This window comes from Falco cherrug, chromosome 16, assembly GCF_023634085.1.
Source record: "Falco cherrug isolate bFalChe1 chromosome 16, bFalChe1.pri, whole genome shotgun sequence".
NCBI lineage: Eukaryota > Metazoa > Chordata > Aves > Falconiformes > Falconidae > Falco > Falco cherrug.
In genome coordinates, this window is record NC_073712.1 from 4727475 (window position 1) to 4742790 (window position 15316).

General features: G+C 48.0%; 1 protein-coding gene across 2 annotated transcripts in view; it reads right to left on the reverse strand.

Moving 5' to 3' along the window:
* The window catches only part of BLTP3A (bridge-like lipid transfer protein family member 3A), a 35430-nt gene extending 20609 nt beyond the window's left edge, over nt 1-14821 (reverse strand). The window contains exons 1-2 of one of the 2 annotated variants that reach the window (XM_055727961.1): nt 14700-14821; nt 240-402 (exon numbers count right to left, since the gene is read on the reverse strand). In XM_055727961.1, the coding sequence (XP_055583936.1) occupies nt 240-402; nt 14700-14743 (207 nt within the window). In that variant the 5' untranslated portion in view covers nt 14744-14821. Of the gene's footprint in view, nt 1-239; nt 403-14699 lie in introns of those variants that run through there. The other variant, XM_055727962.1, reaches the window with a different exon arrangement.
* Between the last annotated feature and the right edge of the window lie 495 nt (nt 14822-15316).

Genomic DNA, 15316 nt, shown 5'->3' on the forward strand with positions numbered 1-15316 from the left:
ATTTGCTGCTGGCCACCATCAGGGGCCAAACGCTTGGCAAAGGCAGCCTTTGGTGAAACCTGCTGCGTCTGTCTCCTAGCACTCAGACAGCAAACCCCACGCCTAAAGCACAGGGTTTGAGATGCAGGGATCAGCCCACATGATGATTCTTCATCACAAATTCCCAAGTGACAAAGAGAAGCTGCCACTGGAAGGCCTCAGCTGCGTCTGGGGACACGAGCGCAGGCTCCTCTGCTCACCCTGATAGATGCCTTGTTACAGTAGACGCGAGTGATGGCAAGCCAGGTGGGCAGCTCCAGCACATTCTGCAGCACCTCTTCATCCAGCTCCAGGTTGGTCAGCTGCCCCTGCCCTTTCAGCGTGCTCAGGTTGATTTTGTCTGGAGAGAGATTCTTAGTAAACCTACAAGAGAAGAAAGAGGAGACTCTAAAAACAACTCCCAGCAAAGCTGCTGAGACTATTGGAGCCTTTATGAGAGCTATTTTAAGTATAAGAATCTGCTCGTTGTTTTGTTAAATGCTTTCTGACATTTTTAAAGCCAGGGCATGTTAGTTGCTCCAGAAAATGACATCTTTACACTTTGACATTTGAAGGACTTTTTTTGTTTGTGTGGTTTTTGTTTTAAATCAAATTCAAGCCTGAGAAACTGAAAAGTTCTTCTAAAGCACTGGCAACCCAGAAACCAGAAAAATCACCCTAGGACAAAACCAAAGAAAACTAAAGCCAAACTGCAACAGGTCAGCAATTTTACTCTTCCCCTGGAAGTGCCGTATCAGCAGTGAAAAGTTTATCTATCTAGATTCTTTTGTAAGTTTTTGACACGGGAAAGTAAAAGAACACCAATAAATTACTTTTATGTCTGCCTCTTTAAACACCAGTCTCGCAATTCAGCCTGCTCTCTGGTCAGCAGGTCCAAGCATGCAACCTAACTCCCCTCCCCAGCTACCAGCCCAAGCTCCTGTCCTCCTCTCCTTTCGGCAACCAGCAGCTGCTGCTCTCTCTGGTTTAAATTCCTCCTCCCAAGGGCTTCTGTTGTTTCTGTCTCCCTTGTGTGCAGCCAAGTACCTTCAGACCCCTTACGTGCCCAAGATTTAAATGCAACAGGTGAAAAAAATTCAGCAAGGTTGCTTAAGGGAAGTGTATTCTGGCGTAGAGCTGAAAACCTCTGACTTTACTAAAACCACCGTGGCCCCTAAGGAACCAGAAGAGCGAGTTTAGAGGACAACAGATCACAGAGGCTGTGTACGTGTCAGCAACACCTCTCCCTACCAAACCACCCTTCTGTGAAGAAGGGGTGGCCACCAAGGGAGCAAGGCAGCTTGCCCTCCACAGTCACAGTATTCAAAGTTGAAGACTTCCCATCAAACAACTTGCCCACTACTGAAGCCAGGCTTATACCACACATTCCTCCATGCTAATGCTAATTCTAATTCTGCACAGTGCTCCAGAAAGCGGAAGAGAAAGAAAGACCCGATTGTCAGTGTAAGCAGGATTAGGCTCTTAGTCAGTCACACGCTGCCATTCTCTCTCCTTTCCCTGCAGCCGCAGCGTGGGCTACTTCTCTGTGAAAGGCACAAAGGGCATCTTGAAAAAAGTCATTGCTAAAAGAGTGGAAGGGAGGAGGAACCAGAGCAAGGCTGCCAGCTCATGTGGCCACCGCAGCAGCACGAAGTGTGGTACAAAACTGGCCCAGGTTGCCCGAGCAGCTGCTGGTCAGTCAACCCAGGGCCTCTGCGGCAAACACGCCGCTCCAAAGCGAACGTTTTGTTAGGAGAAAGCCTGACGGATGGCGAAGAGCCACTGACGTCAACCCTATGCTACTGATGTAGCAGCTCTTGGAAGAGGAGGGTGGCACCAGCAGCTGTGAGTCTGCCTACTACTGCTTTTTCCCTTGATCCGTGCCACTGTAGAGTCTCCAGCTGCCACAGAAGCCTGAGTCAGACGTTTGCTGTGCCAAGCTGTCACCTCCCTCCCCAGAGCCGAAGGTACACACTGACAGCTGAATAAAGTTTATAACGCACCTGCCAGCATCTCAGGCTGACACATACACGTTAAACTTCGTAATCCCTTTAACCAGAGCCCCTCTTGTTTGAACACACCCAGGAAGGCCGCCAAGTTCAACACTGCTTCTCAGCATCTGTACAAAGAAGTAACATATTCCAGAGTGTGCTACAGCAGCTGCTCTGCTGGCAGGGAGATGCAGGGATATGCAGACTGTAAGATTTGCACTTGGAGTCCTCTTGTGAGCACCCACTATCTCAGACACTGCTGAAAATTAGACCAAATACCTCCAGAGGCAATACATGAGGATTCTTGTCTCGTATTAGAGAACCAGCTGTGTAGAAAGCTGTTGTAATCATGTCCATTTGGGACTGGATACTAAGAACAAAACAATCTGAACAGGTAGGCAATAAAAAGCACTTGGCACTGTTAAGTTCACAGGCTGCTGTGGGTAGTGATCAGCTTACAGGTGGGGAGAGGCTGAGGCACAGAGCAGCTTTCTCACACTTGCAAAGCAAGGATCAAAACCCTGGCTGCTTAAATCCTCATCCCAGGCTAAGCATGCTTAGATGGGGAAGCTGCTTTCAGCTGGTAATGCAGAAGAAAAATATAAGGATACGTCTAAACCAGGGCATTACTGTTATGTAGCGTGTATGTGTATCAAAAAAATAAAAAACAGTAACAAGGTGAAAGGACGCTACAGCTGTGAAACGGGACACTGGTGGAGAGAGTGGTATGAAACATGATCCAGCTAAAACCAAATAACTATTTGTAACCATATACAGGGCAAGGCTGCAGAGATCCCGCCGAACAGGTAAGAGAACCACCATGAGTACTACCAGGCTCTACAGAAGAATCCTTTTCACGAGGCATTCTAGATGCACCAAAATGTGCCGTTCTACCCCCAGACGAGAGGTTACAGCCCCCACCGATGATGGGACAACAAAAGCCACAAGTTTTGTACACAAAAACCTAAAAATGAAACAAATTCTCTCTTCTAAGCCACCTAGTCTAAATTCCTGAAGGAATTCCTATTACTATCACCCACTCAATTACTCTCCTTGTAAAGGAATCTGAGCTCTTAAAATGGAATAATCTTCACATTTAAGACATCTTGATACACATAACACATGTTAGATGGGGCTTACAGGAGGAAAACAGATGAAGTGTTCCTGTGAACTCGGGAGTTCATAGATGCCAAATCTTCATTACTTCTTGAAAAGAACTGCTTTGGTCACTGCCAGGGGAAGGAAAAAGCAGTGAGAGCATACAATTTTAGATGTTTGTTGGCAGGCTCACTCCATTCATACTCATCAACAGTAACATTTTTGGCAGCATGGATAGCTGGCTTAGAGAAAAGTGAATGAAAATGGTAGCTATTAGAAAAACTGACTGTGGGATATTTGCACTTTTTTTTTTGTGCAACTCCAACAGAAGTCACGTAGAGCTAAGCCAGTAAACTCAAAGGACAGCACTCCTTTTGAGCTTGCCAGGATTACCATGACAAAAGTCAAACCAGAAAACCTTTTTCTGTCTTTTATGGAATTGTCACTGCAGTCACAAGGGCATTTTGCATCTGTGTTACACTTACATGAGCACGCATGCATCCACACTAACAATACCGTGAGCAACATTTTGTCTCTGAAAGCATCTGCCAGCCAGAAGCTGATCTGCTGCACAATAGCCAGATGGACCATCACAGCCACCAGCATCCACAGAAAGCCTTCAAGTGACTGAAAAGGTCTTGCTGCATTCACAATCAAGGCAACGGGAAATACGAGCTAGAGGCTTGGAGCAGCTGTAGCCAGGGAAGACTGCTAGGTCAAGCCTAAGTCTTAGCCCAGCGGTTTGCGGAGAAGAGTTCTCCCTGCGGTCTGTTTCCCACTGTTTCTTTCCATTTTAGATGTCATGAGTGTTAGGGCTCTCAATCAACATTCATAAGAAGCAGAGTCATTAACAGCGCCACCCTAATTTCATAGACTGAAGGTCTCATCCTAAGAAGCTAACAACACCCAGATGATTTAAACCTCAAGATCTTCTTGGGATTCGGCCTAAAAGAATGATGATTACTAATTACTTACAGAAACCCTCAGCCTTCTTGGTCAGTTTCTGAGATCATGATTCTATTTACTCTGAAGCCTCATTTCAGGTTTTAGATGGGGAAGGCACAGGAGGGTCAATCTATTTGCTGAATCATCAGCTTGAATATATATATATAAAAAAATGATGTCAATACTAAAAGTATGACTGTCCAACTCATCAGCTTGCATATTGAGAGGCCACAAACTCACTGACTGCAAGAGAGAGTTTGGCCAAATCTGATTGCTGGCCTGAAGCCAGGCTAGAATCATAAATAATAAATTTATGTTCAAATTTGTAGCTGTCTGGCCACGCTGTCTCCAACTGAACAAATACATAGATAATGCCAGGAGAAGACGTCTGAAATCATAAAACTTCTCTTCAGATCCATCCATCTTATTACCTTGCAGCCACGTGGTCCAGGAGCCCTTCATATGCCCAAACTAGATTTTCTGCCTCAGCTTCTTCTCCTGCAGTTATTCAGTAATCACTGCCTATTGTATGTAACCACTACCTACAGCTAAACACATTCATTTCTATTAATATCTTTGTTACTATGGTTATTATATGCAAGAACTAATTAGCAGTACACCAGTGACCTTGATTTTCCTTAATGACAAGCATCATCAATTGGCAGAAGCAAGGAACTGTTTGGCTTGCAATCCCAGCCACAATTGCAGATAGCAGATGGAAAAATACTCGAAACCCAAGTAAGCCAGGAAGGGGGTAACCTGTCTGCTGTGAGCTGAAAACAGACAAGCAGTGCCGAGGGCCCCAGGGAAAGGGCTGCAAACAAGGTTCTTGCTTTCATAAGAGTAACAGCAAGGGAAGAGATGAAGATTTTCTGCTTTAATTTGGAACATTTTTTTTTCTAATTTGTAATGTAAGCAACTACGACAGAAGGACAGAAATTAGACACGGAAAAACACTATATTCTGGCCAATGCAGATTTGCTCCTTTCCCAAAATCCTTCCCAGAGTCTTGCCCGGTTTAGGTTTGGACAGGCTATTCAATGGAAAGATCTTCTACAACCCAAAAAACTGTGATAAGAAGTTTTAAAATAAGTGGAAATGTCTTATCTCAGGAGCCAAAGAGCACGTTTACTTGGAAAAAAGGTTCATGACTGGTAGAAGGAAAGGTCAGTGACTTCCAAATGCAGATATATTTTCAAGGAAGACAGCAGCAGAAGCTTGAACTGCAAGATAAATGTCTGCGAATGAACTGAGAAAACATTTTGGAGGAAATAAAAACTGGGCAAGTGATCAAAACTTCTCTAAGCAAGGAGAAAATAGCTGCCTCGAAGACATATAGGAAGAAGAAGTAAAAGCCCTTTCAGGAAGAAAAGACATTTTACTTACTCAAGCTTTTGGTATAACTGTGGAACAATCTGTCTGGTGAGCATGCACAGTACTACTCAGGGTTGAGAGATTCAGGGTTGCAGATGAGGAAGAGAAACCCACTGAATTAGCAGAAGGCGAGACTAATTTATGCGCAGTATTAGACAGTATCTAGTACTAATCTGGTTGGTATCAAACAACATTTAGAATTCAAGGGAATCTGACCGATACCAAACTAACTACTTGTTTAGAAGACAGAAAGCACCATGTCTTACTAATGAAAAATCGTCTCCGCTACTCCAGCTCCCCACTGCGTACAGCACTAGCGTGCCCCAGATATACGGCTAGGCAATAATATTTTCCCGTGTGGACAAAGAGATCCCAGCGCAATAAGCCTGATGACTTCGCCCTACTTAAGTTACCCAACAAACTCTGTACACATTACAGTGTAACCTGGTAACAGCCTTTAGCACCATCCTGGTAGGCTCCCTCCTCACCAGAGTAAATTTAAGTGCACCAATGTATGTATGCACATGCCGCTGGTGGCTTTACGTTATCAGCTTTCTGTTTTTCCAAGCGTCAGCTACACTGAATAAAAGGCTGGACCACAACCACACAAAGCCAAACACAGTTTCACATGGGCCAAAAACCATCTTGATTACATGAGTAACCACTTGTCTTGGCTCTAAGTTATCTACTGCCCTACGACATGGCTAAAGTAAAATCAATTCAGAGTTCAACTCGCAGTGGAAAAAAAAAAAAAAAAAAAAATCAACATTTCCAAACAGATCAGGAATGAGACTGAACTATCACACAAAGCACTGTCAGCTCACTCCTCCCTGATGTCTGCATCCTCACTTAGGTCCCTGCGAGCACTTTCTTGTCCCAAACAAATGACTCTTAAGCATTCTGAATACTAGAAAACTGCAAAGGCTCCAGCCTCCATGCACTTCTTGCACCACACCCACTGTCAACTACTTTGGTACCAGGAGACCTGAAACCAGAAGCTAATCTGAAAGGAAAAGAGGCCGGCTTTTTGGCAGGGGTTGAACTCTGCCTCACTGAAGAACTGTTTTGCTATTTCTAGCTCATTAGCTGGAAGCTCAGTGAAGTTTAAACGCCAGCTGCCCCATGCTCTGAAATCTGGAATGCAAACCCTCCGTCAGCTGCCAGGGAATTTCCCAAGACAAAACCTCAAGCAAATAACAACATGTGAAAGAAAATGAGGAAGCCACCTAAATAAATGCACTGGTCAGAAGCACCGCTTCCCAGATTTTAAGGAAGTATTTGTCCTGCAATCAAATCTGCATTTTTTATTCCAACCTGCAGATAATAACAGGTTATTACATAACTCAGGCTCAACTGAGCCGCTGCAGAGAAGGTAAGGGCTCAAGGAATCTGGGAGAAATAAGACAAGGGGAGAAGAGTCATGTTTAATAACCACTTTTACTGACCCACTGCTTGGGCTGAAGAGTAGCAGGGGTGTGGAGAGGTTCCACGTGGCCAGCAGGGCCCTGCAAAATCCAGCAACTGATGCAAGGATATTTCCAGCTGCATTGGCCTCCTGAGCTACCAAAGCGCCATTTATTTTTACTCCAACAAGAGTCTATTTAGCATTCCTGAAACGGCACATGCTTCTCTCTCCAGCCGAGTGGAAGTGGTTGGAAGCACCTTGCATCCAGCAGCTGACACACGCTTCCTAGAACCGACCGTTTGGTTCTTCTGGTAGACTGCAGCATAACAATCCTGGGTTTAGAGATTACTATCTGTGAAAGGAAAATGCCACGTCCTGTTACACGCGCATTCTCTTTTCCCACCCATCTTGAACAAAGAAGCAGTAGTTGTTTATTACTTTACTCCATAATAGCCTGGGGTTCTGTCTTTCCATCAAGAATTCCTCCATATTAAAACTTTAAAAATTAAAGAAAGCCATCAAAATGTACTAGGCAAATAAGAAATTTCCAAATTACCATGTTACAGGGTTTGCATCCAGCCTTAAATACTTTGCTAGACACAGCATGTAAGAACGTAAACTTATTACCAGTGGTCCAACGCTCGGTACCGCAGCTTTGCCTGACGGCCTGCAAAATAGCAGCCACTGCTGGGAAGGAGACTTGACAAAGCTTCTTTCTTATAAATTGCCTCAGAGTTTCTTGCCATGAACTGTTTCCACCCCGTTCCCAAAACCGCTTCTATGCACCAGGGTTATTTTCAGAGCAACGTACAAACTGGCTCGTTAGTATCATCTCTTCTTAACCACTGGGGGAAACTATGACACCAAATGATTAAGCAACTTCCCCACAGCCCCACGAAGCAGGACGCTGCCGACTGCCCTCCGGACCCAGCCGCACACCCTACGGTGGGGGAACTGTGGGCATCTCCCATGTGTCCCCAAATCCTCCCACCTTTTGAGACACATGTCCTGCCGCTCTCAGCCACGTGGAGGATCAAGGTGTAAAACTTACAAATTCAGGGAGGTTACCAACACCTGGGTTACTCAGACTCTGTAACGTACTTCTGTTGCTCTACTCCTCTTCAGCCACATCAACATGTGTGCAAGCCCCCTGCAGGTGTGAGCGCACAAGCACATCCCTCCTCTCTGCTGTTCTCTGCCATTGTCAGCGCTGGCTGCAGGACAGGGTTATTTCGGGCTTTGGCTATCAGATTTGTTTTTCAAACCTTCATGTTTTGCATTCCAACTTGTGCGCTTTGTGGCACTTGGGCACCAAAGAAACTATTACCTGGCTAAACAGAACGCACTGAAAAGCAGGAACAGAATGCTTTGCAAATGGAAAAGTAACAACTCTTTTAATGTCAATTTTTAACTGGTAGCAGTGTTGTGGTTTCATATATTTCCCATAGCTGCAACAGCTCTTTTAGGCAAATTATCCTTTGCAGTAGAAATTTCCCTGATCTGAAGGAGGGTACTAAAGCAGCTAAAGCCAAAATTGCAATGTTGGTCTCAATTCTAGGAGAGATTCTGTCCCAGGCAAAGGTTCTCCAGAGGTCCCTTCTGCCTAAATCACTCCATGAGTCTATAGCTTTGTTAGGTCATTCCCAGATGAGATTTCCTTGCTTTCCTCCCTGCGCACCATGCTCTTTAAATTGCTTCCAGTTAATTCATAATCAAGGACAGGAAATGGGGAGAAACCTGAAAGGGTTAGGTGGTAAGCACACATCTTACACTGACAGTAGATCTTTCTAAATCACAGGGTTTCCAACACATCTTACTAACAGAACGTGCCATTGCTTGGACTGTCACTGCAAGGGCACAGCTGCATCTCAGCATTCAAGCACACAGTGATGCTGCAAAACTTTTCAGGACAAGCGAGAAGCAAACAGACCAGAGAATTCAGGCTGTATTTTCTTATAGTGATTTCCAGATTTCAGCATTTAGCCAAGAAATCTGACCACTGAGGGGGAAAAAAAAAAAAAAAGTGCTCTTCAGACTTCAGGAATTCCCCACACCTCTGTGTTGGGCAAATGATGCATATCTGATAACATGATCTGACCTTCTGTCCTGTGCAAGCCACAGAGCCCATCTCAATGATTCCTGATCAGCAGAGACTGAATCCCATTTTCTTGGCTGAAGAAGAACTGCTTCTGCCCCTTGTCCCAATCTTTTCTGAGGAGAAGGCTGGGTCCTCTCAGATAACACACTTCACTTCTGCCACCCTGACCTCAGAGAGCGTAGTACCGTGGAACAGCAGGATGATCATCAGCTGCAATAGCCTTTCTTTGTCCTTAGACTGAGAGCCTGCCTTTAATGGTGGGGAAGGATAAAGGGCAGGCAAGGAGATCACATTTTTGAGCACAGAGGCACAAGCAGCTCCAAGGCTAACTGAAGAGCTAATCCAGTAACACTACAGCACAGGCAGGGCTCATGCCAGAAAGCAGTTTTGGGTCAGAAAGTTCTGAACTCTTTCCATGTGGCAAGGAAGCAGCTCAACTGCATGGAAGGGGTAATACCAAATGCATTTCTAGGGCCAGGAAGGGATTCTGAAATACTTACATCCAAATTATGAAACCACAGCCCACAGAAGCCCATGCATTCCTAGCTCAGCACACTCTGTGACACCCACATGTTCCTGTCTGCTAAATTGATGTAGAAGAAACTAAAGATAATTATAGGCTCTCCTGTTATCTTCGCTTATCTGCTAGCAGCAGTTTTATTTGCTGCAAGGACTAGGAGCAATTGCAAATGAAACTGGGGAGGAGTTTCATTTGCAATCTCTTCTGGAAAAAGGGATTTATGACCTAAACCATGGGGAACTGAGAGGAAAGGTTCTACATTTATGAGGAGTTACATGACAGTTTCTGGCTGTGTACTTGACCTACATCTGCAAGTAAAGTATTACATCCTACACTCGCTACTCATTTTGTTTTCTAGGATTTTTTAAAATTCTGTTTCTAAAGCCCATCTGATTTATCCAAAAAGGTGGCTCCAATACTGTGCTGTGAAAGACAGTTCTGCCAACTTCTGCCATGCCTCATCTTCCTTCGTATGACATTGGGACAGAGAAGTGACATCTGACAGCGCAACTGATAAACCTGGCCACACAGACTTGCACCTACCAAGGATAACTTGGCTTCAGCCTTCATTAGAAAGGTTGTACTGTCCAAACTGTTACCCATCATTCAGCAACCTCCAAAACCAGGGAAGAGAGGAAACAAACCAACCAACAGAAGAGCAAAGCACAGTATAAGACTACACAGAAAACCTTCCTAAAAACAGTCTTAATCCCTCCCACAGTTCCCAGTCTCACTCCACAGCAACTTGCAGATACTCTCTTGACTGACACATGAACCAGCACCCAAGATTCTATGCATCTGGTAATCCCGTGTATAGACTGGGAATAAAACAGAGCAAAAACCCCAGTGGCACTCAAGTACTTCATGGTCAGGAGGACCAGGGCAGCAATCGTCCCCACTGGTGAGAGCACACCTTGAATCCTGCGTTCAGTTTTGGGCCCCTCACTTCAAGAAGGATATTGAGGGGCTGGAGCATGTCCAGAGATTGGCAGCGGAGCTGGAGCGCATGCGCTCTGAGGAGCTGAGGAGCGGCTGAGGGAGCTGGAGGTGTTTAGCCTGGAGAAAAGAAGGCTTCAGGGAGACCTTATCACTCTCTACAACTACCTGAAAAGAGGCTGTAGTGAGGGGGAGCGGGGTGTCAGTGTCTCCTCCCAAGTAACAAGCAAGAGGAACAGCCTCAGGTTGTGCCAGGGGAGGTTTAGATTGGATATCAGGAAAAATTTCTTCACTGAAAGGGTCATCAAGCTTTGGAACAGGCTGCTCGGGGAAGTGGTGGAGTCACCATCCCTGGGGATATTTAAAAGCCGTGGCACCTGGGGGCATGGTTTAGTGGTGGATTTGGCAGTGCTGGGTTAACAGTTGAACTTTATAGTCTTAAAGCTCTTTTCCAACCTAAACTTCTACGATCAACTCAGGAAAGGGCCTCTCTGTGCACCAGACCCTGTTTACAAGCACAGCTCTAGCAAAGACAAAACTACCAGCCTGGTATCGCCTGTATTTCCGTTGCGCACATCTGTTATCAACAGAACCAGGCATCTGCGCTGGTGGCTGAAGCGCTGTACCCTCTCCTCTGCACACAGGTCTCGCTTCCCATGCTGGTTTTCCTCTGTATTTTCTCAGCAATAGTGCTGTTACCTCAGCCGACTTCTCTCTCTCTCTCTCGTTTCTCCTGCGCTTCCTTCTCACCCTACTTTCAGGGATTCCTGAAGTTCCTCCTCAGCTGCAGTTCTCCAGGGCTCCTGTCAGGGTTACCAGCTGTGGTCTCCTTCCCCTGCTTTCAAACCTGCTCCCAAACCCCACCCCAGCTCCTCTGCTGACACCAGCTTTTCTTTCTTTCAGATGCTTCTGACTCAGTGGCTGTTTCACATCGGCCCTTTGGAACTGGAGCAAGTAAAGCTATTGTCTGATTATTTTCTCCACCTAACTTTTATTCTTTTCTTCCCAACAGAAGGATTACATACCACATTTCCTCTGGAAACCATATAACGTGCACAACTAAATAGCCTATTACTCCATAAGCTCACACGTTTTAACACGCGTTACAAAAGAAAATGTCACAAAGCAGTTGTCAGATGCAGCAGTGAATAAAAGCTTCCTAATGAAATTAAGTTAAAATAATTTTGATCAGGATTTCCACTGCAGCACTGAGAACTCAAACCCCAAAATGCTCTATTGAGTAAGTCTGGGCAGTCTGGCTTGCCACAGTTTCCCTGTTTACCAAATGGGGATAAATACTTGATCTCAGAGTATTATAAAGGTGGTATGTACTATAGCTGCACTGAGCACTATTAACAAGAAAAAAATTAAGAGAAGGACAATAAAAAGATGCTACTTTCAAACAAAACCAGAAAGAGGCAAAGGCAAACTACTGTTTTTATTTTAAAGCAATAGATGTACTGCCATGAATAATTCCAGGCTGGTAAACACTAAGTGCTGCTCTTGTTGTACAGCCTCAGAAGAGTTCAAACCAGCTTCAAGTTCAAACACACAGCAAGCGGCTGATGCTTCAGACAGCTCGTAGGGAGAGCCCTTTGTCCCAGCTATAATCATCTGATGTTCGGTTATAAACAGCCTCCCACAGAACCCCAGTACCGCAGCCATGTGCCAGTGCAGAAGAAGCGGTGAAACAACCTAATCTATTTTCTTTACCAAGCTAAATATAGGATAAATGAGTGAAAAGCACAGATGGTGAAAGCACCGCAAGTTTTTAGATTCCTCTGCTCTAGGAATTTAAGCTGCTAAAGCACAACACAGGCTAAGCCTTCTAAAATACATTCATAACTCAGCTCTGTCACCGACAGCAAAGCCCAGCTATAGAGATCACCGCAAGTGACCACTGTCATCCTATTAGACATGTGATTCATTTAATCTGAACGGTTGCTGTGAACTCTTTCATATTTCCCTGATCTTGCTGTCTCTCGTGACCATTCCTTGCAAATTTCCAGACAGAAAAGGAACAAAAAAACCCACCTCATGCAGAAATTACTTCAAATGAAGACATAACAAGAGGAACAAGGAATTATTTCATATGCAGACTGAAAGCAGAAAATAAAGGCAGATTAATGATTCAGTAGCAAAATTCTTCTGGGCAAATGAGCATAACTGAAAGAAAAATCCCAAAGGGAGCATGAAGCTGAGGTATTTAGAAGAACCAAAACCAGAATGCAAAAACATCATCTTTTTTATACAACATTAAACTGTGTTGAAAATGCATTTCTGCAAAACATCCACAGTACTTAGGCAAGAAAGGGGCAGGATCAGACCAACCACCCCAAACAACAGAGTAAGTCTACCTAGTAGGAAAACAGGTAGAGCTGCAGAATTTTTTGTGACTCCCTCTCCTCCCTAGAACTGCACAGAGGAGAACACTAACAACAGGCTCAAACGGAGGGGAAGAAAGGGGGCACTTTGAGCAGGGCTGTGTCACAACAGTGCAAAGTTAAGGGAGACCAAAAAGCAAAACCAAGTAAAAGCACCAGCAGAAAAACGTATTCATCTAAAGAGAATTATCCATAAGAATAATACACACGCTCTGTCACACTAGGAGGGGTGGTACCCAGGAATAAAGCCCAGGTCTATTTCAGCCCCCATTAATAACTGCTCTCATCCATCTCTCCTTGTCATAAATACTTCAGTGCCTCCTGACAAGAAGGCTGAATCCTTAACGAGCACGACAGGGCGATTTGAGGTGGAATGAGACAGAAAGCTCGGAGATTTGTGATGTCAGGTCTAGCAGAAATGCATTTAAATTAGCACACTGAACAGATCAAGCAGCAGGCTCTATTACGCTCCTTTCTGGTACAGCGCCTAGAAAGCTGGAGTACTGAGCAACTAGTGATTCAGAACCTCCGCAGACAGGCACTTTATTAAAGGAGACTGCTCGCTTTAAGTTTGCGGGGATTGTTCTGAGGTTCCAGAAACACTGAGGATTTACTACCAGCCTCAGCGAGTTTGGATTCGCAGGTCTTAACTCCTTGCTCCAGCCTACTGACACTACTAGCCCAAGTTACTACAAGCCCCTTGCTTCGTAGCTGAGATTCTCCACCCATAAAAACGGAAAGGACTTGATCATTTGCAGCTCATGAAGCACAAAGAAAAGCACTGTGCAACGCTGCGCCTTCACCAGTCTCCTCAGAGATATGCCACCTTTATACTTCATATTATCCTGATCGCTCAGCAACGCAGAGGGAGGACGTGCACATGAGATAACAGCAGAACTGCTAGCTCTCGTGCAGCTCTTTCCTTTCAAACGCCAGGGAAACCGAGGCACGGAGATTTGCCCAAGGTCAACCCCCAAGTCAGCGGCAGAGCCACAGCTGAAGCTGCATTTCCTGACTCAATATTACACACGAAGCATCAGATGATGGTCTTCCTCAGCACACCTCTTAGCGCCTTTAATGAAGTTCACTGAAAATGATAAAACATCAGCAAAAACGACAAGCAAGTGCCTGTATGTACCAAGTATTACAGCATTCCTTCTCGCCCTGGGTACCTCGCGCTGTTTATATTCTCCTCTGGTCTCTCATTCACGCTCGCCCGCTCCCAGCCGAGCGGGACCTGCCGTAGGGAGCAGCCCAGGCCCACAGCTCTCCCGAAGGGTCACCAAAGGCAGCCCCCCCTGCACCAGGCCCACCGAGGGCAGGACCCCGGCCGGCCCGGAGGCCCCCACCACCGCCCCCGGCCTCTGAGGGGCCCGACCCCCAGCACGCAGCTCCGGGGGGCTCAGCGCCTGCTCCTCCGCAGCCAGCAGCTCCCTGGGCCCGCAGCCCCCGGCCCTCAGGCGCCCCCGGGGCCCAAGACCACCGCCCGCCCGGGCCCGACAGCTCCGCTGGGGGGCGGCCAGCAGGGCCCTGCGGTACCCCGGCCCCACAGCAGCCTCGGGCCCGGCCCCCCTCCGCACCCACCGGGCCCCCCCCACACCCACCGGCCCGCCGCAGGCCCGGGCTCTCCTGCACCCACCGGACCCCGCACGCACCCACCGCGCCCCCCCTCAACCCACCGGGCCGCCGTAGGCCCCAGCCGCTCCGCACCCACCGGGCCACCGAGGGCCCAAAACCCCCCTCAGCCACCGGGCCCTCTCGCACCCACCGGGCCACCGAAGGCCCGGGCCCCGCCTCAGCCACCGGGCCCCCCGCACCCACCGGCCCGCCGCAGGCCCGGGCACCCCCCTCACCCACCGGGCCCTCCCGCACCCGCCGCCCCCCCGGGATGAGAAGAAGGAAGAGAGAAGGCCGGGCGCGGGTGCCTCACCGGGAGAGGTGCTTCAGGATCTGCTTCTTGATGAGGCCCGCCATGCCGCGGGGCGGCAGGGCTCAGGGCCGCGGGCGGCGGGACCCCATCGCGGCGCCGCCGCCGCCTCCCACCCCGCCCCGCCGCCGCCTCCCGCCGGCCCCCGCGCGCCACCGCCCCGCCCCGACGCGCCCCCTGGCGGCCCCCGCCGCACTCACCCCACGCGTGTGCGCGGAGCGGGCGGCCCACGGGCAGGGCCGCAGCCCCACGGGCCCCCAGAGGACACAGGCAGGGTGGCAGGGCCACAGCCCCACGGGCCCCACGGGACACGGGCAGGGCCGCAGCCCCACGGGGCCCCCAGGCAAGCCCTGCAGGGCCACAGCCCCACGGGACAGGGCAGCAGCCCCACAGGGCCCCACAGGACAGGGCCACAGCCGCACAGGCCCCACGGGGCAGGGACAAGGCCACAGCCCCATGGTATCCCACAGGCCAAGGCAACAGCCCCACAGGGCCCCACAGGACAGGGACAAGGCCACAGCCCCATGGGACCCCACGGGCCAAGGCAACAGCCCCACGGGCCCCCACGGGACAGGGACTGGGCCACAGCCCCACGGGAGCCTACGGGACACCAGTGAGCC